This window comes from Stigmatopora nigra, chromosome 1 (assembly GCF_051989575.1).
Source record: "Stigmatopora nigra isolate UIUO_SnigA chromosome 1, RoL_Snig_1.1, whole genome shotgun sequence".
In the NCBI taxonomy this organism is placed as follows: domain Eukaryota; kingdom Metazoa; phylum Chordata; class Actinopteri; order Syngnathiformes; family Syngnathidae; genus Stigmatopora; species Stigmatopora nigra.
Window position 1 is genome coordinate 14,832,481 of NC_135508.1, and position 27,130 is coordinate 14,859,610.

Below are 27,130 nucleotides of genomic sequence, written 5' to 3' on the forward strand. Positions count from 1 at the left end.
AGAGCTAGAAAGGCTGTTGTTGAGTAAGCAGGAAAATTCAGTAAAAGAAAAACAACTGAATTATCTCAGGAGAAGAAATTACAAAGAAGGTGCAAAGGTGCACAATAGTCACCATCTTCAAATGTCCTTGAACATGACACTGGGATTCTGATCTCTGATAAAACGGCTGGCACCTCTGATGACTGTCCTCAGCATATTAGTCCAAACCATTAGTGAAATGCACACAGGCACAGAGACACACATAACAGGCTTTTCATCACAAAAACATGATCCACGCCAATTAAACCAGTGCACATTAATGCAGTAACAAGCTACTTTATTTTGCACAAGATTTCTTAACATTCCTGCGAGTACTCAACCCCACAAGTATAACTGAACTCTATACCTATCTTCTAAGATGGGATTTGTGTGAGCAGAATGTATGTAATTATTATGGGTCACAAGAGATTTATGGTTGTATTTAGTGGGCCATTGTCTCTACAAATCCACAATATAAAAATATGATTGGCATTTTTTTTTTTTTTTTTACAAATACACAACAAATTAAATGACATGCAGGGCTCCAGACTAAACATTACTTTGGGGAGCACTGAGCATTAAGCACAGTAAAAATGACATATTTATGTCCATGCGAAAAAACGTAATGTTTCCAATCGATATGACGATATTACAGATAAATAGAGCAGCACAGTGCTAAGTGTTTATCATGTCCGCCTTATAGTTCTGGAATCAAGTGTTTAATAGGTCTTTCTTATGTAGAATTTGATTGGTCTCCCCGTGCCTGCATGGGTTTTCTTTGTGTACTCTGGTTAAAGTTACATATTTCATATTTCAGCTCTTTGCATGTGTACATTAACCAAGCTATTTGACTTCAGTTTAATTGCGTTAGGGATTGTAGTCAACTTATTGGTTACTACTCAATGCATTATGAAGTACCTACAAACAGTAACATATATCTCTCCACTGGGGTTAATGCTGCTGGTTTAAGTAACCTTATTAAACTTTTGTTTAATTAGAAGCTATTTTTTTGTTATTTTTCTTGCTAAATATTCAACTTGGGTTGCGTTCACACATTCTTTTACTTCAATGCGAAGATAGAGAAATACTTCTGTCTCATTCACACGTGCTTGTTTAAAAGAGATTAAATTGTTCATTCAACTTCAAAAGAATTCTGGGGAGAAAATATTTTGAATTAGTGTTACAAAATGATTTTGTAAATTAATAATCTTTAGCCAAAACCAATCGATAGATCAGGGAAAAAAAACATCACCAGACTAATCGTAAAGAGTCAAGAGATTAGTAGGGAGAAAACTAATAGTTTGGGATAGCCCTAGCTTATTCTTACATAATCGCCAATCACTGAATTTGAGTGTGGAGCACACATTTTTAAAAAACAAAATTTAAGAAAAAAAAAACTAAAAAAAGGCAAACATCGAGATCGAAAAAGTGCAAGAAAATACACTTTCACTGTATCGCATTTCGACCATCAGCTCCATTTTGGAGCAGATTGTATTATTATTTCAAAATTCAATTCAGCTTCGGCTTGTTAATTTCGATTTAGTAGTTTACAGGGAGCATTTTAATTCAGTGTGAGCATTTGGTTTCATTTTCACCAGAATACAAGGCTCCATTAAAGCTGCTCATAAAATTTGCGATGCTTCTAGATCTGACAAAGACACTTTGGAGGAGTTCATCAAGCAAGGGGATTTTATTGCCGGAAAGGGCTCAATCAGCTCCAAGCCAATAAGTCAGAGTAAATTGGATTATATTTTTTTTACTCATTCCTACTGCAGCTTGTTGTTAAAGTTGATGGCTTATTTGATTTCAAACTTGTTGTGAATGCAACAAATTTGGTTCATCACTTTTTGGGTGTGATGGGGGAAGCTGCTTATCAGGATGCTAAGTTTTTAATATTCAGTCGGTGCATCATATACAGGGTGACCCTAAAACATTTTTTTTGGAGTGCGCATGTTGGCAGACATGAGCAAGTGATAGCATTGCAAGAAAGAGATGTTGAGGAAATAAGTACTCATTTTAACAACCATCATTAAATTTAGGAAGAAATTCATAGTATTCCGGGTTAAATGTTGCAGTGGTCAATGAAGAATCTCAGCGGCAGATTTTAGGAATGTATTCGCAGAGGAAGACGCCATCGGACGTATTTTTAAACAAAGAAAAATTCTGTCATTGTTTCTGAAATGGCAAGGTTTCATTTACTATGAAATAGTGTTTCTTACATCGCTCTTGGTTGAATAAAATTGTTAAAAAGTTCCCATTTTCTTGTTTCACTGTATATTTGGATGCCCCCAATAGTCTGAATTTTACGCTAAAAGGATATATGCATGTGCAGGTATTATAATGTTTTATCATGTAAAAGATTTCAGCAATGCTCAAAGAGCAAATGAAAAGAAAAAGGTCGAACGAAAAATTGCCAGTGTGGACTCTTTCTTTTTACAGTTTTTTAAACTCTCTTAACTGAACAGAAGATGACGGCATACAATCCCAATAGCAATAAATAACAAAGTCGCACGACTAAAAAAAAAAAGTGGAATGATGTACAAAGGAGAATATAAACAAAGGTCTTGAAAAGCCCAATTGCCCACTCCAAAGGCTCAGGTCCCTGAGGAAGAACAAAAAAGAAAAGCTTCTCTTCATGAGCCAGTCCTAAACGTTGCCCAAGCCAACATCGCAATGATTATTATGCAAATGAGCGAGTTCAACCCAAGCTCTTAGGGTGAGGAAAGAAATAGCACACAATGGAAAAGGACTCGTCGGTGGTGAAAAGTAAACAATAAATTCCTGTCAGGTTATCACGAACAGAAGAACAGCAATGACCAAATATGTATAATACATGAATATGACAACATAATTATGTGAAAACACGATGGACAATGGCCCAATGACACTGAAGGGCTGAAGTCTCGCCCACATCTCACACTTACTTCAATCGAAATAGCTTTTGGCTTCTGTTAAGGTTAGAATCAAGCCCCCTGTCATCCATCAACAGGTAGCAGAGCCCCTGTCTTTTGTTAATTTGGCCGACAAACCCAAGTGGTTCACGGTCATGTCAAGGGGGAAAGAATAAGATATGATTGAACACGTGACCTTTTTGTCACAAGATTGCTGCCTTCAAAGCGAGATAAGTCTGTTAAACTAACAGTAGCTGTATGGAGTTTTGCCATGCAGTAACCCACTCCTTGTATATCGTCACTATTGAGTGTTTGTGGCCATTTCGGCAGGAGCAGCAAAAGGTAAGTGAATTCGCCATATTTCAGAGGAGCAAATTCGGAGGTTCAGGAGGTTGCAGACGGAAGAAACACAATGAAGTAGATTTATCACCGAAAATAAGAAAAGACGTAAAGCTGGTGGACCAAGGAGCTAAGACCAGGGGCCAGAATGTGTACAGGGCTAACAAGTGATCCAAAAACAAATGACAGAAAAGTAAGAGGTAAGTTGCCCTTGGCCAAGTGTGACATGATCATAAAACTTGTAAGTTTAGGAGACCCAACCTTAAGCCCCTCGAGACAAAGTCCAATGTCAAAAAAAAAAGTCCATGACAACCACATGAATACAACTATTGAGGAAACTAAATGTATGACTGTTCTCAATTTAAGGACCATACTTAAAATACACAAATGAGAAAAACTGTTCTACTTATTTTTTGCATATTCAAGAGCTGAAGATTGCACACAAACCAACCACAACATAAAGAACCAACAGCATATGCCTCTTTTTAACACGATACTTAATATCGCAGATGCCTATTCAATAGTATTTTGTTTAATGGGGCGATTTGGGAAATTTGAACATATAGAAGCAAGCAGCAGCAATCTCCTTTCTACTACTTTCTTGCCACAGTAACTTGAAGGACATCTTTTTTATTTATTTTTTTGTCACTTGGGTTTCTCATTTGAGAAAAAAGCTCTCGAAATCAAAAGACTTGAGTGCGCACATTTGAGATATCACCCTAAGAGTGCACATAAGAGTGCCCAACCACATCCAATATTTCCTCCTGATGAATAAATGGCGTGGTCCGTACACAAAAATATGTCTTTTGGGTGGGAATGGGGTTGCTATGCACTCCTAGAAATGTTCTACAATAAAAAAACAACATTTTTACAATAAAAAGCTTTTGAAGACCTTGACTTGTTTTTCCAACCTTTTAGATGTAGTTTTCTGGAGTAGCTACAGAATTCTGAAATGTCTGAAATGGCAGAGATAATGCAAATATGAGTATGTAAAGGACGACGCACAAATATTAGTTTGGAGGTAAGTTGATCCCTGAGAACTAGTAGCTGAAGCATAGACCTAACTTGTCGAATGTGAATCTACTACAGCTAAGCTACTGGGACAGTTGGTCGGATTTTCCTTTATTTAAGTTTATTTTGCCATGTAAGACAACTAACTATTCAATTATTTTGTAGCCTAATACCAGTAAATGCATATGGCTATCTGAGAAACATACCATTTTCCACAAAATGCAACTAATTGTTCAGTGCGTTGCATGTTTTTTTTTTTTTTTTTACATCCAGCCATCGAATTCCAGACGCTGCTTATCGCTGTCAGAGTCATGGGGCACTAGGGTCTATAGCAGTAAGCTTTGAGCGAAAGACAGAGTACACCTTAAACTGCTCGGCAATCATTTGTAGAGCACACACAAGCATTCGCACTCACCATCGCTGCCACTTGAGTGAGAATCGATCCCACGCTGCCAGTCATGATGTATTTATTGATGAGAAAATACAGAAAATACAGTATATTTGATATTCCCTTCATGACACTTAATCCATGCAGATATTTATAGATATGAGCCCCCCTTTTTTTCATTTGCATGACTAATATGGTTGAGATTGGATTGGTCACCAGCCTGTTTAGTTCCTCAGACACGTTTATTGTGTCACTGTGACATTGAAATGAGCTCTTTTATCATAATTGTTTGTGTCATTGTCCATCTGTCTTTCTTTTCACATTCATATTCATTATACAAGTGAGAGAAAACAGTATACTACAAAATATGGATAAAAGGTTTTCATGCCACGCTGATAAAGGCCATCATTTCCAGTTGGCAATATGGAATCTCATTTGTCACACCTTGTTTTCTGGACCAGGTTTTTTTTTTATAACCATTATGAAGCATGCAAATGAGTTGAGCATGGATGATAAGTTTCCTAATGCAACTGAGTGCAGCTTGGTGCTGCCTGTCTATAGCAATCATTACCCGACATTAACAGCTACTACAAGATGAAGAGAGCCGTAAGGATGAAAGAGTCAAATCAGATGATAAGAGATGGAAGGAAAAACAAGAAGCACTTTACAGCACCATTCAACTTCTCATTTCTTTCCTTCTGGTGTGCCAACAAGCACCTGAAAGTGAGACTAATTTATGATCTCTGGAAAATTGAACTCATCAAGTTAAAGAGATGCATGTTATGTATCGTATTGCTGTCAATCATTCATAACTGAATCTGATCAAGCATTCATTTCCTCACCCATGGAAACACGGGCAAGAGAACTTGTATTTTTTAGTACTGAAATTGGAATAATATCTAATGTGAATACAACTCTACCAAGCCAAGAGGCATTTGATGCATATCTGTCAACATTGGCCAATTTCTCCACTTTTTAATGATTGCAATTTCCCTTATTAAGCGAGAAAAAAAGGTACAAACGCTCCGCCCAGTGCTCGCAGAGACATTACAAAGAGGGAGTTGGGACCAGAGAGACATAACACAAGGGAGTTGTGGGGAAAGCGACAGTGGCCATTATGTTCTTATGAGCAGCATTTCGCGTCTGCTGTCTGCTCGTATATCAAAATTTGTCTCGTATCTCAAGATAAATATTTACCCGAAATTTTGCTCGTATCTCGAATTTCTCGTATGTCGGCTTACTCGTATGCCCGAGGTACCGCTAGCATATCACGCTTGCCTCAGAATATACTTTTAAACCAATGGCGAGGGCAAATATTGTGTGTGTGGGGGTTGTTATGGAAACAGGAAAGAGTCATTGAAGGCTTTCTTCAAAGTGAGGTTTTGGCTTGTGCTTGAGCCTCAGGCCTGCTCACAACTCACTTCATTATGATTATTTTCCCCTCTAAGGTGCGCATTCTTTTGTGAAGGGTCTGAGAGAACAAAGAGGGAGCAGTAGCAGTCCTTATTTTTCTTGTTGTGGGTTTTAAAAACATTCAACATGATTTTTTGTATTCACCCCATACTATTATCCTTAAGTAAACACAGCTTGCTTTACTCTGAGCAGAAAGAACTTTGCGATATTCAAAATGTATCTCACCTTTTGAGAATTGTAAAAACATCTGAGCTGGCGACAATCGGAATTTACTAATTGGTTGCTTTTCTGCAATCTGGGTAACTAAAAAGAAATTAGCTTTAAGAATAATCTAAAACGGGTATTTTCACTGCTTGGGAATCTAAAGTGTGTTTCAGTGTCCAATAAATTGTCATCACAAGGTTCACGGGAGCCTATCCCAGCCAACCATGGGCAGCAGGCAGGGGAGAGCCTGAATGGGTTGCCAGCCAATCGCAGGTCACAATGAAACAATAAAAAAAGCACTCATGCTCACTATCACACTGCTATGAGTGGGAAACAAAACCAGAATACCCTCACTAAAGTAAAGTGGAATAACCACTGCACCATCGGGGTACTGAAGGCATCTCTCTACAGAAATCATAAATGTCTTAGATATATCAAGAATGACTTCATTTGTGTTGGAGCACAAATCCCTCTCTGGGCCTTCCAAATGAATCATCACGCTTTCACTTTTTTTTCTGCCTCCCACTATTGCCGCCTCCCTCTGTCACAACACAGTCATCATAACACCCCTCCAAGTGTTTTTTGGCTGCCATCTCCTACATATCATGCTGTGAATATAAGAGATACACTAAGGTCATTAGTAAGAGGAGACTGTCTTTTGTTTGCGATTTTTTGAATAAAAAGTTCCAGAACATGTTTGGGCTCCATCACATCCCGCATGCTCTTGAACATCACAGTAGTCTTTTGTGAATCTACGCCGGCTTTATGTGAACGAATCAAAAGAGGAACAGTATATTTTTAGTTAAAAAATAAGATGAGCTCTGATGCTAAATTTTTTTTTGCTCACAGATATATTCCCCACATTATTGGAAACGTGTAAAAGTGGATACTGCAGATTTCAAAAGACATTTTCATTCACCCATTCATTTTCTGAAACACTTTGTCCTCACTAGGATCGTGGGGGGTGCTGGAGCCTATCCCAGCTGACTTCGGGCTAGAGGCGGGGGACACCCTGAATCGGTGGCCAGCCAATCGCAAGGCACAAGGACACGGACACCCATACCTAGCGGCAATTTAGAGTGTCCAATCAGCCTACCAAGCATGTTTTTTGAATGTGGGAGGAAACTAGAGTACCTGGAGAAAACCCACGCAGGCCCAGGAAGAACATGTCAAAAGAAATATTTATTTATTGATTTTTATTGTGTCGCCAATGAATATTTGGGAGTACGAGGTAAGAGTAAAATAAACTTTGAAGTGATCGGACTGAAAGTGGGGAATTGAAAGAAAAATTCAACTGAACATTAGTTCATACATTGCAATAGACATAGAAATCCATTCACGCCGATAAAGGTCACCGGAAGTCTCCTGCTTTTGCTAAGATTTTTCATTCTGTTCCTCCTATATAAATATTCCAATTTATAAAAAGGTTACACTATAAAATGTCAACGAATAAATGAATACACAGAGAATGCGTTTAAAAAAAATCATCTGAAAATGTAACAATCGGATAGGAAAGTGACGCTTCATAACCTAGCTGCATTGTGACTGCAGCAGGAAATCTTATTTAACCACTTGAAAGTAGGTTTGTTTCACATGAGACCAATGTCTTGTTTAAAACAGGCCACTCACCACTCGCCATCACTATAGCAACAGTGATCTTAGCATTTCAGAATGTGTTTAATTTATACCATCACTGCACAGCAGATATTTTTCAGCCTCACAACTTTTGACCATGACGACAGTCTTTAACAAAACAATCTTCTTACCTTATGATAACATACATGACCAGGAAGTTCCCCACTAGGCCGATGACACAAACGATCATATAGACCACCACAATGGTGATCCTCACACCAGTGGGCAGCAGAGGTTCGGTCTCATTGTAGGCGTCGCTGAAGTTGTTCTGAAAGAGTGAGCCATTGTAGAGGTGTAGGTGACTCAGCTCGGCCAGCAGGAGCTCGTCAGGGAAGTCCATGTCTTGGCGAGGTCACATGTGCAAGGTGACGCCTGCTAATTAATCGGTATGACCTGCAAAAGACACACATTACATTAAAGTCTTCCTCTCTATATATATTTCTTGCTCAGTTCCCAGAAAATTGTGTTTGTTTTTGACAAAAGTAGCCCTTTTTTGTCAACTAAAGTGGAATAAACCTACATTTCGTTTGACATTTGCTTGTCTACTACTGATCTCCAAATAATAGTGACTAAGAAGTCATAGGAAAAGAAACGGTTATTTCATTAGTACTCATTAACATTCACTTTTTTTGTGGAGGACTTATCGTATGGATTTTTCCTATTCACCATTACAGTTGAAGGGGAATAAAGTGGATGTAAATGAAGAAGATAATGAAACTCAATCGTGAAGTGACTCAGAAAATAATAACACAAAAAAATAAATAAATCATGGAACCAGGTATCAATGGAATCTCTAACTATGGAAAAGTAGAAAGAAAACAATACATTTCTATGTCCTGTGTTCAGGATAATGAATAAAGTTCACATCTTTCACCTTTTGTGCATAACATGGTTGAACGTATTGGAACTGTAATTAGTAAATACGATGTGTGTTTATATGTGAATAAATGGAAATAAGCACTGTATGTTTAGTCAAAGATAGATTGATGTGAAAGTGAGAAAGTGAGATTTATGAATACTATTAAAAAATCATTTGAACAACAACTGGAAGCACAAGATGTAGTCTAGTTGTCTTTCATTTAACCCAGGATTTCTATGACCTGGATTACATGGTTTTGACAACCACATGGGTATAAGTTACAAAAATAAATGCATTAGGTAGACCAATGTTGTTGCATGTTGCCATTAAAAGCAGAAAATAGTGAAGCATGAAACACAAACAATCCTCCATTTGGAGGTCAAGGTAGATTGGGGGTTAGCATATAACCTTCTGCTTTTGCTATCTTATTTAAATGATTGCATTTTCTAAATGATTAACATTTTTCAATTAGTTGTGAAAAAAATAACCCTTTTTTAATACTGTAGTTGCTCTCTTGCATCAGCTGCTGCAGCAACACCTCATATTGCTTCCACTGAGTTCTGCGCTCTCGTCAAACATGAATATTCATAAACAGTAACTGCAGCTGCAGCATGTCGGCGGTTACCGCAAGCCCTCAATACATTTTGGGCAATAATTTCACAGTACCAAGACCCTTCATTCCTGCATTATACCATTCTGATACTCCCCTACAAAAAGACACTATAGTGCAGAAGAACTTGATGGAGCAGTGCATTGCAACGTCAACAATAGGTGCTCCTTATAGTCATGCCTCTTTTGTCGAACAGAAGGTGTCATATTTTAAACTAGTCCATGTTTCAAAAAATGAAGTAAGAAATGAAATTGGCACGTGCTTGGCTGTATTTTTTTCAAAGCATCAAAGAATTGCCACTTTTCTCAGCAATTCTGGTTTTGACAGCAGACCAGAATTGATTACATCTTTTAGCTTTCTAATGCTTGCTATATAATTTCATCACACTAATCTCATCTCATTTTCGGAACCGCTTTTTCCTCATAGGGTCGCGGGGGGTGCTGGAGCCCATCCAAGCTGTCTTCAGGCCAGAGGCGGGGGACACCCTGAAACCAGTGGCCAGCCAATCGTAGGACACAAGGAGACAGACAACCATGCACACTCACACTCATACCTAGGTGCAATTTAGTGTTCAATCAGCAGCCTACCATGCAGATTTATGGAATATGGGAAGAAACCGGAGTATCAGCAGGAAACCCACTCAGGCCCGAGGAGAACATGCAAACTCCACACAAGTTGACACACCTGGACTTGAACCCAGGACTCCAGAGCTGTGAGACCGACACGCTAACCACTCTTGCCACCGGGCAGCTTAGAATTTCCTTTGCAATATTAAAATTATTCAACAGGAAATGGTCTATTAGTGTAATGTTTTCTAACTACTGGCCTTGCAAACATATTTGTTTCCATGGGTTTTAACTTGTCCGTTATGCTTTTTATTATCTGTAGCAAAGAAATAACCTGCTTCCATGGAAACTAAAGCCCAATCGTTTCTTATACAAATTGTTTTCTATGTAATTCTTAGTCACTAGTGTTTAACAAAATATAGGGATGATTGGCGTTATAATAAATTAATGATTCTTTACAGGTCAGTGAGGCCGCACCTTGAACCCAGTGGTTAGTGCGTCTGCCTCCCAGTTTTGCTGTTGCGGGTTCAATTCCAGGTAGGTTCCCACCGTGTGGAGTTTCAGGAGGTCGAGGGTTCACTCTTGACTCCCGCCTTCCTGTGTGGACTCTGCTTGTTATCCTCAGACTTGTGTGTTTTTTCTACTGGTACTCCAGGTAAACCCTTCCCACATTATAAAAAAAAACCATGATGGATAGGCTGGTTGAACACTCTACATTGCTCTTAAGTAATGAGTGTGAGTGTGAATGATTATCCGTCTCCTTGTGCCCATGCGATTGGCTGACCATCAATTCAGGGTTTCGTCCAACTGGGATAGTCTCAGCACCCTCCGTGATCCTGGTGAGGATGAATGGTTCAGAAAGTGAATGAATACAGGTCAATGGTCAAGGTGCTGAGCGTGTGGAAGCTCCATATAATCAAATCGGATTAAAAAAGAAGAAAAAACAACAACAACAACAAAACAGCTGCCACTTTTGTGAAGGTAAACAAATTACTCAAGGATATATTGTTTATCCAAGGAAATCTGGCACTGTTCAGGAGCTCATGTGAGCAAAGAAGGGAACACATTTTTCTGAAGTCTTGCACTTTAAAATAATCCTGTCTGCCTTTTTTGATGTTTTATTAAGTCCAATGTTCCATGACTATACGTAAAATGACATGGCTTCAATTTATTAAGGGCCCAATACCAGTCCACATTCTTTATAAAGACAAGAAAATATTATCATATGCCTATGGATCTCACATTTCTCTATTTTTTTTAATTGCTTTATGTAGATGTATCATTTTTGGGTGAATATTTTTGATTCCAATAATTAATTTTTTGAAATAGTGATCTTCGCTACTTCGCAGTTCACTTTTTGGAAATTCAGTGCATCGTGAAAAATAAAAATGAAAATGTATGCGTGTTTTGCAGCATGGCAAACATTACTCTGGGGCTTTTTACATATCCATGAGCTCTCATACAATGGGTGTGATTGATTCCTGAGGCAAGGCTGACCAATGAAAGCACCAATCAGCATAATTGCAGCCAAAGGCGGATATAGTGGAGCTTTTTTTTATTTTTTATTTTTTTCCATAAGCACCAGATCTCTTGCCCCGGCTTCAGCATCTAAAGCTACTATTTAGAAAGAGGCATGTTTAGGGATTTGACTTTTTCCTCAATCAGAAATTGCTCTTTGCTCTCTTCTTCCTTGTCCACGGGTGTTAAAGTGGCATCCCGGGGGCCGAATCTGGCCCGCCGTATCATTTTGTGTGGCCCGGGAAAGTCAATCATGAGTGCCGACTTTCTGTTTTAAGATCAAATTCAAATGACGACTATAGATGTATATTAAATTTCCTGATTTTCCCCCTTTTAAATCAATAATTGTAATTTTTTTCTGTTTTTAGTGCAAAAATCATTTTGTACCATCTAAAATAAACATTGTTTTAGATCTATAAAAATGGAACATTCAGATCTTAAAATCCAGTTCTTTTAATCCATTTATAAAAAATAAATCAAAATATTATATCTAAAATGGTCCGGCCCACATGAAATCTTGTTGACGTTAAAGCGGCCCGCGAACCAACCTGAGTCTGACACCCTTGTCATCAATTATATTCTACCTGAATTGAGTGTTTGGATTATACATTTACTTGGTGGAAATCTTTTGTTAGGGTTAGGGTTCCAACGTTGACTATTTCACAAGGCAGCGAGAACATAGGTCTGTCATTTCTCACTGTCTTGACGGTCCTTCTTTTTTAAAACATACGCTTGTGCTCTATCTGGCTTTGTAATTTAACCAGAAATAAATAAATAAATCACTGTATGATCTTATTGTTTGGTATTAGTGGATGTTTACATTAATTACCAAATTTTTAAAGACCCAAAGGTCATTTAAATAAGTCCGATAGACCAGCTGAACGCACAAAGCTGATGATATAAATATTCTCATTGGCTCTAGCTTTGTGCAGTATACATGTATATGAGATTTTTATATAATGGAGTAAACGAGGGAGGGATACTACAGAGTATGCGCTGGAGAGTTGAAAAGGAGTGTGCAAATATATACAGTTCAGTTGTAGAGTAAATGTCGAGGAAGTCGGTCATTCTGTGGTTCGATTAAAGTGACACGACACTATGAGGCACCTAAATTCGCCATTCATTATCTGTTTCACTTATATTGATAAGGTCTGAGGGGTTGCTGGAGCCAATCCCAGCTAACTACCTGATTTCAGTGCCCCTTGTGCAGATAAGCGGTACAGACAATGTATAAATGAATTAATAAATCTGACAACTTTTGATCATTCCTTTTCAATGTCACACTGAAAACAAAATGCTGACGATGGTTAAACAAATTCAAATCTGAGGTAAGCCACACCCATTCCCCTTTTGACGCTGTTGACTGTCTCACATTTATTTCTGTGTTGGTTAAAGTGAAACTTTTGGACATGATACACGAGGGCAGAGGTTGCTCTTTTGTCACATGCCACTAGGGCCTGAATGATTTCAGCTGTCAAATTTAGCAATCACGTTAACAGGGTTATGCCCTTGTAAAGGGCAATTTTACAGGAAAATAAAAAACAAAGACAGCGACACATCACCATGTCTTTCCCCAAAGAGAGCACCCAAGCTATACTCTCAGCACCTTCACCAGAGGAGTCGCAAAGTGAGAGTGATTGTATATGTAATGTATATGTAAATCGATTTACATAGTACTTTAATTAATAATATATGTGAGTTGTACAATGTGTGTAAATATATACTATTCTTGTCCCTCTACCTCAAAAAAGCTGTTGTATTTTGATAACATTATTGGCTGAACCTTTGCCATTCTAGTTATTTTCCAATCCATTTTGATAAGTGTATTCAATTTTCTGCCACATTTCTGGATTGCGTTCCATTTTTCAGGCTTTAGAGATCATTTATATATTTTTTCCCACTGTTTTAAGGCTTTCTCCTCTACAATTAACCCTGTAATCAATGAAAAATATGTTGAATGACCAATTATTCCCACGACTTTAAGGAGAAAATGCATGATTAACAGGTGTTTCAGGTGGCTTCATCCTTAACTAGGGCACACCTGATTAACACCTGTTTTTCACAAAATTGATGACCTCACTTATTTAATTCTACCCCTTTTTTTTTTTGCTAACCCAACAAATCGCCTAATTCAATAGCCTTAAATATAATTCAATAATGGGTCTTGCTGCTTACTACAGAACCAACTGGTAAACTTTTGTGATATGTATCAATAGATTTATTTACTGAAAATGTCAAGTAATCTGGTTTTACTCACAATGGACTGCTACAATTTGTAACACTTCAGTAGGTAAGGAATGCATTATATTATACAATGTGAATACAGAACAGTTAGTGGTATAGGCCACATCTATTAATACTGCATGATTACTGGTAATAAATCCCACCTATAGGCACTGCCAATGGTTATGATTCGGAAAAATGAGCCCTAAGCAACAAGGTTTTATCTCCTTTAATAACCAGACCAAAAGTACCATGGTAGATGCCAATCATGACACCACTTAATGGTGCTTTAAGTTTTCCTGCCTTAATAGGAATCAATATTCCTGTGTTGGATTATTTTATGGGGATATACATTTATTATAAAATAGTGAAGGAAACACCTGCATCCCATTCAATATGAGCTATAGAACCTTCGGTTTGTGGAAACCAAAGCTTTTGTTTGGAAAATGTTCCTCGGCATTGGTGTTGGAGGACACGATCCTGGTTGACAGAATAAACAAATGTCTTATGCCGTGGCTATGGATTTGAGTAATAACAGCTGAGTGCTAAAGTGCCTTTAAAATTTCTAATTTGTGTTGTGCATATAAATAGAGTGTTGTCTCAAAGTTCAAAGAATAAAGTGTTTTCACACTTAGGAATCTGACTAAACAAACGTCTTGACTTTCTACAATTAAAAGTTTACTTGATTTCATGTTAATGACAGTGATTGGAATGTAAAATGTAGCGACCCAAACGTACAAAATTAGAATGCAGTGGTTAAAAGATTACTTACAGCTATTTTCCCAATTACTATAACTGGTTGTGTGGAGGATGATTAAAAACTGTAAGAATAACAAAACAACAACAAACAATTTGCATTTTTTATTAATTTAAGAATTAGTTTTTTTCAGTTGCAAGATAATGGAAAGCTATAATGTTAGGCTCAGAAAGATGCCTTGAATATAATTTACTTCAATTGATGATGTTTTCGAAAATACTGGTACTGTATGCATATGTTCTCCTTGATACATTGTCTAGCCAAGGTACCTGCAGGTACCTGCAGAATCTCAAAATCTGGTCGCTCGGCCACGTACAAAATACGTCATCAGGACAAACCGAGTTAGTCTTTATTGACCGCATTGTTTATGTTTACGAAAGAAACAAGCATTTTTTTCACGTGCTGAAGCTGGGAAATAAATGTATTATAAAATATTGGAACAATCACCTATTTCCTTTTTTGTTTCCTGTAATCTGTATTCGCTCTATATTTACTGAGAATATAAGGTTCAGTACCATGTAGTATCTTCTTTTTTGAACTTCATACAGACTTTTGTGCACAAAATATCATTTCGTTTTTTATATTACACAATTTCAAAGAACATTTTCAGCCAACAGCCTAAAAAAATATTTCATCAAACCAGTCGACCTTCCCTAAATGAATATGCACCCATGAAAGGCTGTCTGCATCTGTCTGATAAATACAGCACATGCTCAGCGCGTCAATAAATCTGTCTGACTCTGTTTTGTTTTCCAGGTTCAGTGTGTGTGTGTGTGTGTGTGTGTGTGTGTGTGTGTGTGTGTGTGTGTGTGTGTGTGTGTGGCGTGGGGGTTTCTGGTTTGATGAATACACATTCAATTCACAGTCCAAAGTGTTTCCATGTAAGGATTCCTTCTCTTCTATGACAACGACTATGTGGATAAAGAGACAATTGGATATAATCAGATGCACTTGATGCGTCATTAAATCTGAAAAAAAAACAACAACTATGTCCTAAGAAATGCAGAGTGCACATTTATGATTATAATTGTTCATAATTACACGTACATGACAAAGTGTAAACAGGTTGTCCTAACGTAAACATGCTTCAGAGTGAATAGAAGATCTTTTTTGTTTTTAGAACCATTCCAAATAGTTTTGGTTACATAAGTAGCTAACTAACTGGGTGCAATGACACTGATGATAAATGACACACACATACGCAAATGCAACCACACTTCTGTTTCCACTAATCCTTATAGTAGATCTTTTTTGCTTACAGTAAATCCTATTTTAGAACAAGGAGTAAAATAAACTATTACACTGATGTAGTGTCCATATTCTACTTTACATTTTGGATTTCTTTTCATGCACGCATTCACTCTACTGGCAAATTTGTCACCTGTTGGCAACAAAAGCACTGTATAATTCCATGAAATGTATGCTCACATCTCCCACTAGAACAAGGGTGTCAAACTCGGGTTCATTTGCAGGCCGCTTTAACGTCAACTCGATTTCACGTGGGCCGGATCATTTTAGATATAATATTTAGATTTTCTTTTTAAATAAATGGATGAAAACAACTGGATTAAAAGCCCTGAATATTCAGTTTTTTATAGATCTAAAACAATGTTTATTTGAGCTTTTTTAAAATATATTTTTAGATTTTACAAATGATTTTTGAACTAAAACCAGAAAAAAATGCTTAAAAATTTGCAATTATTGATTTAAAAGGAGGATAATCAGGAAAATTAATATACATCTATACTCTTCATTTGAATTTGATCATAACACAGAAAGTCGGCATTCATGATTTACTTTCCTGGGCCACACAAAATGATGCGGCGGGCCAGATTTGGCCCCCAGGCCGCCACTTTGACACCTGTGCACTAGAAAATTCATAACTTATTGAAATCTGTGCCACCCAAACTCTTAACTATAATTCAAGAATTATATAATCAGTCCTGGCTCAAAGAAAAACAAATCGGGCTCCGGATAACGATGGATACCGGCCCATGTTACACAGCTACCATATCTCAGGCTGATTGGTTCTCAAATGACAGAATAGTAGTACTTCAAAATTAGAGTACACAAGAATAATAATGAGGATGGATTGGTAGGCCTTCAGCTTGTAATAAAATTATGTTCATAATTTTATATGGTGGGCATATAAGAAGAACATTTACATAATACGTAGCAGGGTAACACGAACAATAAAGAGCACTATTTTGGCCAACTGTATGGTTAAGGTTGCATCAAACAAGATTAGTTTGAACCCATTAACCCTATATTGCCAAATGCGTTATATTTGATACATGATTGTCCCTAATAAAAGCTGATGTGATTATATAAGTAAGATAGACCAGAAACACTTTAAAGCCCCAACAACTAAATAATTGACAGCAAATTGAAAATTTTAAAACTCAGAGCTTTTAATGGACTATTAAAGGCAATCAGTCATCCCTCCAGTTTAAAGTAATTGGACATTGGTCATAGTAAATGGCAAGCAATAAGATAATAAATATCATGAAACAGTAATAATATAGGCTTAATGGACCATTAAGGCTCAGAGTTGAAAGCATTTTGATTTGATGTCAATTATTGGTCTTTAAAGAATTAATGGTTCCTCGGTATGAAAACAAGTCTGCACTATTTCAAATGTAATTTGTCATAAAACGGTATTATATTTACATGAGATGTTAGTTTTCATCAGGGGAAAAATATCACATTGCTAAAATTCGTGTTATTTTTTTCAAAGGATTTTAAATAAAGTGGTTTTGGGTTTTAAGGGTTCCACTGTCCACTATTATTCAGCAGCATTTATAACTTCTGGAACTTGCATTTTCATCTGATTTTTATTTACTCGTGGAAGTTTTTTTTTTTTTTCTTACGAGGACAAATCTCATTAAAAGAGGTTTCCTCTTCACCGAGCTTTTCCATCTGCGCTATCTTACACTCCTCATCTTACTGGCCTTATTCCTTCTTTCGCTTAAGCTGGAACCACTCGTGTTCCTTGCCCTTTAGTTCCTTGACGCTACACAGTTATTCTTAGGCTTTTTATTTTTGTGGTGACATCACTCATTTGACACAGTGTTTGCTATTGATGGAGCATCCAATATTGACTCGACCAATCAAAATGGAGTGAAAGCCATTATGCACTGTCAATAGCGCTGAAACATGAGGATTCAAATCCAGTTCTCTTCCCATTGGTCTAATTGGACTACTGTTGTTGTCAATGGCAGGCAGAGAGTTAAATACCATGAAAAAATAATAAGAAGAATACAACAATAGAATAGTGACATAGTGATTAGGTTGTGTACCTTAAAGTTATCAGATCGAGGGTTTAGTCCTGACTCCCACCTTCCTGTGTGGCCTTTGCTTATTCTCCCTATCACTTTATGTTTTTTTTTTTTTTATGGACTCCAGTTTCTTCCTTAATCTCTAAAATGTGTGTGGTATGGTGATTGAAGGTATGCGGGAATATAAATTGTTGTTTCTCTGTATGTACCCTGCGATTTAAAAAAATAAATAAATAGAAAATAATAAATAGAAAAATAATTGTAGTGTTCCGGGCATGTCCCACTGAAAGAAGGCCTTCAGTTTGGTCCAGGACATGTTTGGAAGACTGTCTCCTCACTGGCCTGGGACTGCCTGGAGGTGGAGAAAGTGGCTAGGGAGAAGCAAGTCTGAGCTTCACTGCTAAAGCTGCTGCCCTCACGAACCAACATCGGTAGGAGTAGGATCACTAATGACTAAATAATAAAAAGCTTCTAGCAATAAAACTTGGCATTCACATAGAGTATGTGAAGATTTCATTTTGGGTGGGCCATTTTTATGCCTAACATTACAGCGCCAAACTAAATACTAAATTATTTTAGGCAGTAGTCATACATATTTTTTAGGTTAGTCTTTAGAGTATCACGCAGAGGTAACGTTTAAGGGTAAAAACCTAGTTTTGTGGTGAATCAGCATGTTTATTGCTTGCCACATTTTGCCATTTCAGTTTGAGCCATCTGGCCAGTGTTGTAGTCATCAAGCTCAGTTGGGATGTCCAAATTAGGAAACTTAAAGCTAAATATTCATGAAGTAGTCACCAATTTGCTTGACCCATCTTACCAACAAATACATGTATGCATTTGATTTTTCTTCAGGCTTCACATAAAGTGTTGTATGTCATTTATAAACTGTGTAAAGTTGACCGCAATAAAGCAGTAGGAATATTGTTTTTGAAGCAACCCAAAGCGCTTGGTTGGGAGCTGATATAGTCACAATGAAGTAAGGGAGACCAAGGTTGCTTGTCACAGTTGCCATAACTCAACCACCAGAGGTACTGTGTAATATCAGTATTGAAATGATCCAATGGTAACTGGTATAAGAGGCAAATATTTTTTTTAAAGATCTTTTTCAAAAGGTCTTAACTATCCTTTTTAGAGGCGATTACAAAAACATGGAGGTATTCCCATTAAAAATTATGAAGGCTATGATACAATTTCAATACATTATCTAGCTAATCAATTAAATGTTGTGTGTTATGTTCAAAATAAATAAATATACCCCACTACTACCCTCTCAACACTTCATTCCCGAGCATGTCATTTAGGATGGTTTTGATTAATGAAATCATTTTGATTTAAAATAATGGGAAGAAAACAGAAACAAAACAAAAATACAATGCTAACATTTGGCTTTCGGTGGGTAATAAAGTACAAAAAAGTACAAGTCATTCTTTTTCCCAATGATACATGAACATAAAAGCATAAGTAATCACCTATACTACCTGAAAGTTTCATTTACATATCCCTACAAATATATGAAAGCATTAAAGCAAAACATGCAGATTTACATAATTTTGGTCACAAACATTTTGGAACAGTGGTTCTTAACCTGAGTTCAATCGAGCCGATCTCAAGGGTTAGGTGGAGCCTCAGCCACGGAGGTCAAGACACATCGACTCATCCTTTCTATTCACAATAACATGGCACGCTTGACCATCACTGGCTGCCGATGATCATGTGACATTGCTTGGCCAATCCGTGCTGCAACGAATTTATAAATCTCGAATTTGAAAGAAAATCACATTTTATTTTACACAAAAGTAGGGTTAGTTGAATGCGCATATGAAACTGGTGGGGTTCGGTAGCTCCAACAAGGTTAAGAACCACTGTTAGAAAAAAAGAAGCAATGAATAGAGTACTGTCCAGCAACCACTAAATGACATGGAACAGTTATTTGTAAATGGAATAAAAAGATATTGTTAGAATTTTAAAGATAGAGAGTTTGACTTGTAGGCTGATTGGACACTCTAAATTGCCCCTAGGTATGGGTGTGAGTATGCATGGTTGTTCATCTCCTTGTGCGCTGCGATCGGCTAGTCACCAAGGGTGTCCCCCGTCTCTAGCCCGGAGTCAGCTGGGATAGGCTCCAGCACCCCACAACCCCCCACCGCGAAGGATAAAGCAGTTCAGAAAATAAGATGAGGGATGAGATGAGAGTTTATCTCATTAACTTTGGGAATTGTGATTACAAACAACCATGTCCTGTCAGTCAATTTCCACATTTCAGTCAAATGATGTTGTTTGATGATGCTCGCAAGCTCTCTTGCAATATGAGTTGCCATGCAGATGTGGTGGGAAAACTGTCACCAGAACATCTGGACTCATATAATCAGTTTAACAACCTTCTACCCAGAAACAAACAGAAGAAATCCACTCAGCCAGCCATTTACAGGTGTTTCTAAGTGTATGTCTAAATGTGGACCTAATGCCACTGTCTCCCCCTCACGTGCAAGCTTTAACTCCAAACCGCAACCGCATTTTTCCACATCGAACGCGTCATCTGTACCCCATGTTGACACTAGCCTACTGCAGATGTCTTCAACACTTCCCCGCGACGACCTGCGCATCCTCAAACGTTCTGCTGCAGCAGGCTAGGTGAAGATTTGGTGAAGCTCAGTCGAGTCTGGGTCACTTACCTTCTCTGGATACCACAGCTACGGCGTAACTAGTTGTTTCCAGACTGCAGAGTCCTGCTACATTTCTCACACTGCCGTTTCAGTCCGTAGCCTCCTGCACCGAGGAGAAGAAGAAGAAGGAGAAGAAGAAGGAGAAGTAGAAAGACTAGTTGGTCCAGCAGCAGTCGATCCGGTGCGGATGAAAAAGAAGGGGGAGGGACGGACGGCTTTGCATCTCCGCGCGGAGCATTCCGCATCAGCCGGGTATAGCAAACGGTCAGGGGGAGGGAGAACGGTGATGTTGGCGGTGGCGGTGGCGTGAGATCGTGCGTGCGTATGTGTGTGTGTATGTGTTTGGAGGGGAGTGGGGGCATTCTTCCCATATCCTTTCTGACAGATCAATTCGACGAAAGCTAAGCATCTCTATCTCCACTGCTCAGAAACTAAGACGCACTGAATAAAGTATATATATATATATATATATATATATATATATATATATATATATATATATATATATATATATATATATATATATATATATATATATATATATATATATATATATATATATATATATATATATATATATATATATATATATATATATATATATATATATATATATATATATATATATATATATATATATATAAATATATATATATAAATATATATATATATATATATATATATATATATATATATATATATATATATATAAATATAAATATATATATATATATATATATATATATATATATATATATATATATATATATATATATATATATATATATATATATATATATATATATATATATATATATATATATATATATATATATATATATATATATATATATATATATATATATATATATATATATATACATATACCTTTATGGTTTATTACGATTTTGCAAAACCTACAAGGGACTGACGCCACGTTTTCTGTCACACGATAATCTTGAAATTTCATTATACCCTGCATTGATTCAAGATGTGCCAGATGCAACAAAAGCACTCATTGAGCACAGCAGAGCCTCCTCCATGTTTCGCAGTAGGGTCAGGGTAGGTCTGTGACTACTGTTGCTTCAATGTCATCAAATCAAGTTTTTTTCATTATCTTGTATTTCTTATGAGCATCAGCTACATCGTGCTTTAAGCAGGACATATTATGAACCAAAACGACAATTTAATCAACACAATAATTTTCTGAACCGCTTTATCCTCACTAGGGTCGCAGGCGGTGCTGGGGCCTATCACAGCTGACTTCGATCACGAGGAGTAGGTGGCCAGCCAGTCGCAGGGGACGAGCAGAGGCACAACCATTCATGCACACATTCATACCGAGGGGCAATTTAGACTGTCCAATTTAGAATGTTTTTGGAATGTGGGTGGATACTGGAGTCCCTGGAGAAAACCCACACAGGCCCAGAGAGAACATGCAAACTCCACACAGGTAGACTGATCTTGATCCTAACCCAGGACCCCAGAACTGTGAGGCCAACAGGCTAACCACTCATACCACCCTCAATCAACACAATATTAGAAAAAAATATAAGTAAATAATTTAACCCCCCTCACCATTTCTATAATCATTTTCATGCTGGATGCACTAACAATTGAAATAGCAGATTGTAAGTCCCCATTCAGCTATAGATGGATGGATATGTCGTGGTTATTGTGTAAAGGACATCACACAGGTCTGTTAACAAACTGATTATGATAATAATATGCTGTGAACTCAAACAGAAGAATGGTTCAATTCTTTTGTCCTTCATTCTGTCATGAATAGGCTTCGGATTCGCAGCAAAGATGCAGGGAGTAGATGAGACAGGAGTCCTGCTGCACAAAACGAAATGCTTTAATAAGAACTAACAGAAAAAGCCATACAAACTCAGAAATAGTTAAAATCAATAAAGAAACAAACCTAACCGGGATAGCACATACGCACACTGTTGGGTTCACTAATAGGCATTCCCAAATACATGCACAAATAAAAGAGACAGGACAATCATCTGTGAAAATCTTGAACGAGAGAATCGAACCGACTAATCTCCATCCAGGTTTATTCTGGCGTTACATGCATCTTTTTCATGTTTATTAGCTTCAAGGACCCTAGTTACAATGGACATCTCAGCTCTCAAGGGAGGGGTGGGAAAACAGGATTGAGAAGTCAATAGTCAAGGACCCAAGTTACAATAGAAGGTTTAGTTTTCAAGACAAATGAAGGTAATGTAGTGCCGAAAGATCTTCTAGACATTCAAGCTGTCCAAGATGATTTGACCTTCCTATTCCTGTCTAACTAAGGAGCAAAGCAAATATGTAATAATGTAAGACTAATAACCCTAACACACACTGACAGGGAGGTGACATGACCAAACGCAAGCAATACTCCAACAATCAGACATACCAGGACGCAATATACCACACAAAGGATAATTATAAATCAAACAAGGGAGACACGGAAACACCTTCACCAAAATACCCAACATAACGTGACACATTCATTGTCAACGCCGGTGCTAGGTATCAGCAAATGGTGAACATAAAGATTGTGTTCCATAAAACAAATTGATTTACGTTGAAAAAATGTTTAGAGAAAAAATATAAAAGCTTTCCTCCATAAAAAGGCATAAAATCCTCAACTCATTATCAAGCACTGTCAAGGTTAAAGTGAAGAATACAAATCTTTGTTAACCATTTGCAGTTTGTCCTTAGTACGAGTCACCCTGCAGTCCGTCACCATGGTAACACAGAAGTACGATTGGAAGCAGGACACTAAGACTGAAGGGAAAGTCATAATTTCACAGTTCAATAAAAGCTAATTTTACATTTTCGAGAATATGAAGTAATTTGAAAATGCATATATTTAATTTCCCCTGATGAAGACAGTTTGGTGGTAGGGTGGTTACTCCATCAGCCTCCTAATTTTTGGGTCGAGGGATCCCAGGCGTGTCCTCACTGTGTGGGGTTTGAATGTTCCCCGGGTTTTCTCCAGGTACTCTGGTTTTCTTCCCACGTCCCAAAAACATGCTTGAACACTCTAAAGTGCCCTTCGGTATAAGTGTGAGTGTCAATGGTTGTCTGTCTCCTCCTTGTGCACTGTGTTTGGCTTGCCACCAATCCAGGGTGTCCCCCGCCTGGTCCTCTAATTAGCTGGGATAGGCTCCAACATGCCCCCCGACCCTTGTGAGGATAAGCGGTTCGGAAAATGAATGATGGAATATTCCTGATTAGTAAAATAAAAACTTCCCCCTTCAGGAATTTCTCACATCTGATAAACACCTACTTCTCATTCTTGTCCACACCAATGTATATAAACATGTCATTAAATCCATATTATCATTTGAAAAGTTGAATGTTCCCAAGGCCCAGTATTTTTTTAATTGTAGGCATTTTTTGTCCTTTAACTCATTGTCTGCCACTGTTATTGATGGGCATCCTGACCATTTAGTCTGGATTGTCTGGCTGTGAATACTCGTCATTCAAGTCATTGACAGCTGGCAGGGAATGATCGCTGCCAGTACCTCAAAGTGAGAATAGATTAGACATCGATTGACATTAATGGCAGACAATTAGTTTATGAATATTTGAACTTTCTCCACAAAATCAAATACGAAGAACACAAATTGTGGTGTTTCAAGCGACTTACCATTACCTCTCAAACCCTGAACACTGTCTTTGGTTGTTGCCATGGCAACATACCCCATGAGACAATGGCAGTTTGCAGGAAACTGCCGACACACAGTGTTTTAGCTTTACCACTCATTTCATATTGTTCTATTTTATTTTTATTTTTTTTACTAACTTGACACAGATGGTTTTACACAGATTGACCACATTTGACCAAAATTGTTTGAAAATGTGTCAGATCATTTAGTCAACTTGGATACATATAACAGGATACGAGTTTTGCATGCCATAATTCATGAAGGTACTAATACAGTAAGAATTTCGAAAAATATTTGTAAAAATAAATATAGAATAACAATAAAGTAAGCCTATTTCATGACAAACCTTCTCCACCAAATCAGGCAATTAATGGTCATTTGTCTGCAATCTGTGGGCGTCGCCTGAAATCACAACTAGTCTACATTAGCAGGAAACGCTGCATGTTTATGGGATATCTGACACATGAACTATTTCATTAGGTCCATGTATGATCTTACATTTAGTACCTGTCTCAGTTTGTGTGTAAAAAACAAACAAAATCAATTTCAGAGACTAAGTGGAATCTCAAAACACCATTCCTCATATTGTACATCTAAATACATCCTGTGCTAATGATCCCTGCTGTCCTCCTTTAATGAGGCTGATTACAATGTAGGCTTGGGCACCTAAAATCTAAATGTATTCCTAAATGTGAAGCACTCCTGCTGTTGTTTACACTTTTTGTGTCTGATTGACAGTGTTTTTGTTTGTCTGTTCAAGGCTCCCGCATCATATTGTGACTCAACCCGCACTCATTAGTCCACAGGTAGCTGCACACAAGTCGAGGGAATGAATTGCCACATCATTAGTGATGTCCCAAGTCCTAATCCTAAAAAATAAAAGAAAAATAAATAAAAAGCTCTCATGAAGACCTGGGGAATGATTTGTCAGTGGATGTTCACCGCAAATATACACTGTGCAACAAACTGAGAAGCACATGAGCGCTCAGAGAGGAAGCAACAGTTTCTACACCACATATCCACGCAGCAAAAATTTTACATCTGAGACTTGGCTCACCATGGAAACACATCTGCTGAAAAAGAAACACTATCAAATCCACTTCTCTGTGACTCAACTAAATGCAAGTGACTGCAGCCAACTATGATTAGAGTCTATCCCGTAAATTTTGACATTGAAAAGAAAATAATAATGTCAAATTGTAAGAGTTTAATGAAAAATGTTAGTACCCAAGTCAATAGGTAAAACTGCAAAAGGCTGCTTTTGGTTGTGTATATCTAAATGTTTATGTTAAAAAAAGTCAGGAAAAAATAGGGATTGTTATTAAATATGCTGGATTTTTGTAATAAGAAACAGAAGAGGTGATTACATTTTGATACCATGAAGTAGAAAATGCAGAAACTCGGATGAGGAGGTCAGAAATATGCAAATGCATTGAATTTGTCTGCTTAGGTACTCTACAGCAGTTTATCTTTCATTGGGTTTGTTCTTCTCACTACATCACTGATGGTCAGTTTTCCTCTTGAACAATTCGAAATCTGCTATATGATCCATGAAGATCATGTCTCCTCACACATCTTATGAGCTCAGAAAAATAAAAACGAATATAAGATCAAACTAAACATTATTCCTCCCACTACCCCACACAAATTTTCTCTAGTGATGAGCGTGAATGGATGTTCGTCTCCAACTCGACATCTGATTGGTTAGAGCAACAGTTATATTGATGCTTGTTTAATGCAGCAGAGCCTGCAGAACTGATTGTGAAGGCCTTGAGGCAGATTTCTGACGGTGGCAACAAATAATGGCTGAAATGTGATTGGTTAAATGCTTCAAAATGAAAACGCACATCTGGAAGCGGTGCAATCATGGGGAAAAGCAATGAAAGGAAGCTAAGATACAATTTGGAATTATTTATCAAGTATTCTTGGACAAAATATAATTAACATCAGTCTGTGATTCAAATATTTCTTAGGCCAGCAGAGAAGGCCTTGAAGGCCCTGACGGCACACTACGGGTATACGATAAAGAAAGTTAATTTTGACTAACTTTCTTAGTAAGTCCAACCACAACACAACTCCATGGGTTACAAAGGCATCCAAACAGCAGGGAAAATAAAGACAGCTGTAAATCTCCCTGAAACATGTAATCTACACTCCACACTCAAGATGTTATTTTAAAGAAAGGAGCCAGGTTACAGTGTGACTAGAGCTGCATTACATAAAAATCAAATGACGAAAGAGCACTAAGCTGAAGTCACTCGGGTGTACTTGATGGATTATTGCAATATCTTTCTTAGGGAAGCGCTGCTACTCGAGGGCACTTAGCAGAAGATTAAAATGGGTTATTCAATTAATGAAGTATCGCCCACTCAACGCCTACTGGATCGACATACATCCCGGTGGATACCTAGAAAAATTCCCCCAGATAGCTTCCTTGCCCCACCAAGGTGTGCCACACACCCAGTGGTGTGGCCAATGGTGAATGACAGTGAACCATGGCCAAAAAATGTACAGTTGCAGACTCTACCATTCAATCATTTGTTCATCTTCTGAAACTGGAGACTAGACCATCTACCCACAGGCAAGAGGAGTGGTAAACTCTAAACTGGTTTCCAGTGAATTTCAGGGAAAAATTGAGATACAAATCAGCCTACCTATCAGCATGTTTTTCGGATGTGGGAAGAACCCATGGACAACCCACGCAGTCACTGGGTGAACTTGCAGTCCACACAGGAAGGCCGTAGCCCGGGATTGAAGCCTTGATCTCAGAACTACGTAGCGGACATGCTAACCACTCTTTCACTTAGCCATCCATTTTCATTTATGTGAACAGAAATTACATTAAGTGAGCTTGTTAGTGGAAAAGTGGGCCATCTTGTTGCTTCAGGCTCTCCAATTGACAAGCAGGAATGTACAATAAAATCCAAAGACCCTCTTTAATTGAATGAACCATTTGGTAAAAAGACCTTAAACTGAGCTATTCGCACGCATTGTATGACTATTTTGTTTAACAGATGTGTAATTTTGCATGATTAAAATGATATAGAAAGCACTTTGTCTATTCACAATACAAAACCCGCCTCCCAATG

General features: G+C 37.6%; 1 protein-coding gene across 1 annotated transcript in view; it reads right to left on the reverse strand.

The window, feature by feature from the left end:
• LOC144205312 (delta-type opioid receptor-like) overlaps positions 1–20,779 on the reverse strand; it is a 35,245-nt gene extending 14,466 nt beyond the window's left edge. The window contains exons 1-2 of the mRNA XM_077729608.1: positions 20,383–20,779; positions 8,031–8,292 (exon numbers count right to left, since the gene is read on the reverse strand). Coding sequence (XP_077585734.1) covers positions 8,031–8,239 — 209 coding nt within the window. The 5' untranslated portion in view covers positions 8,240–8,292; positions 20,383–20,779. The remainder of the gene's footprint in view (positions 1–8,030; positions 8,293–20,382) is intronic.
• Positions 20,780–27,130: the final 6,351 nt, after the last annotated feature.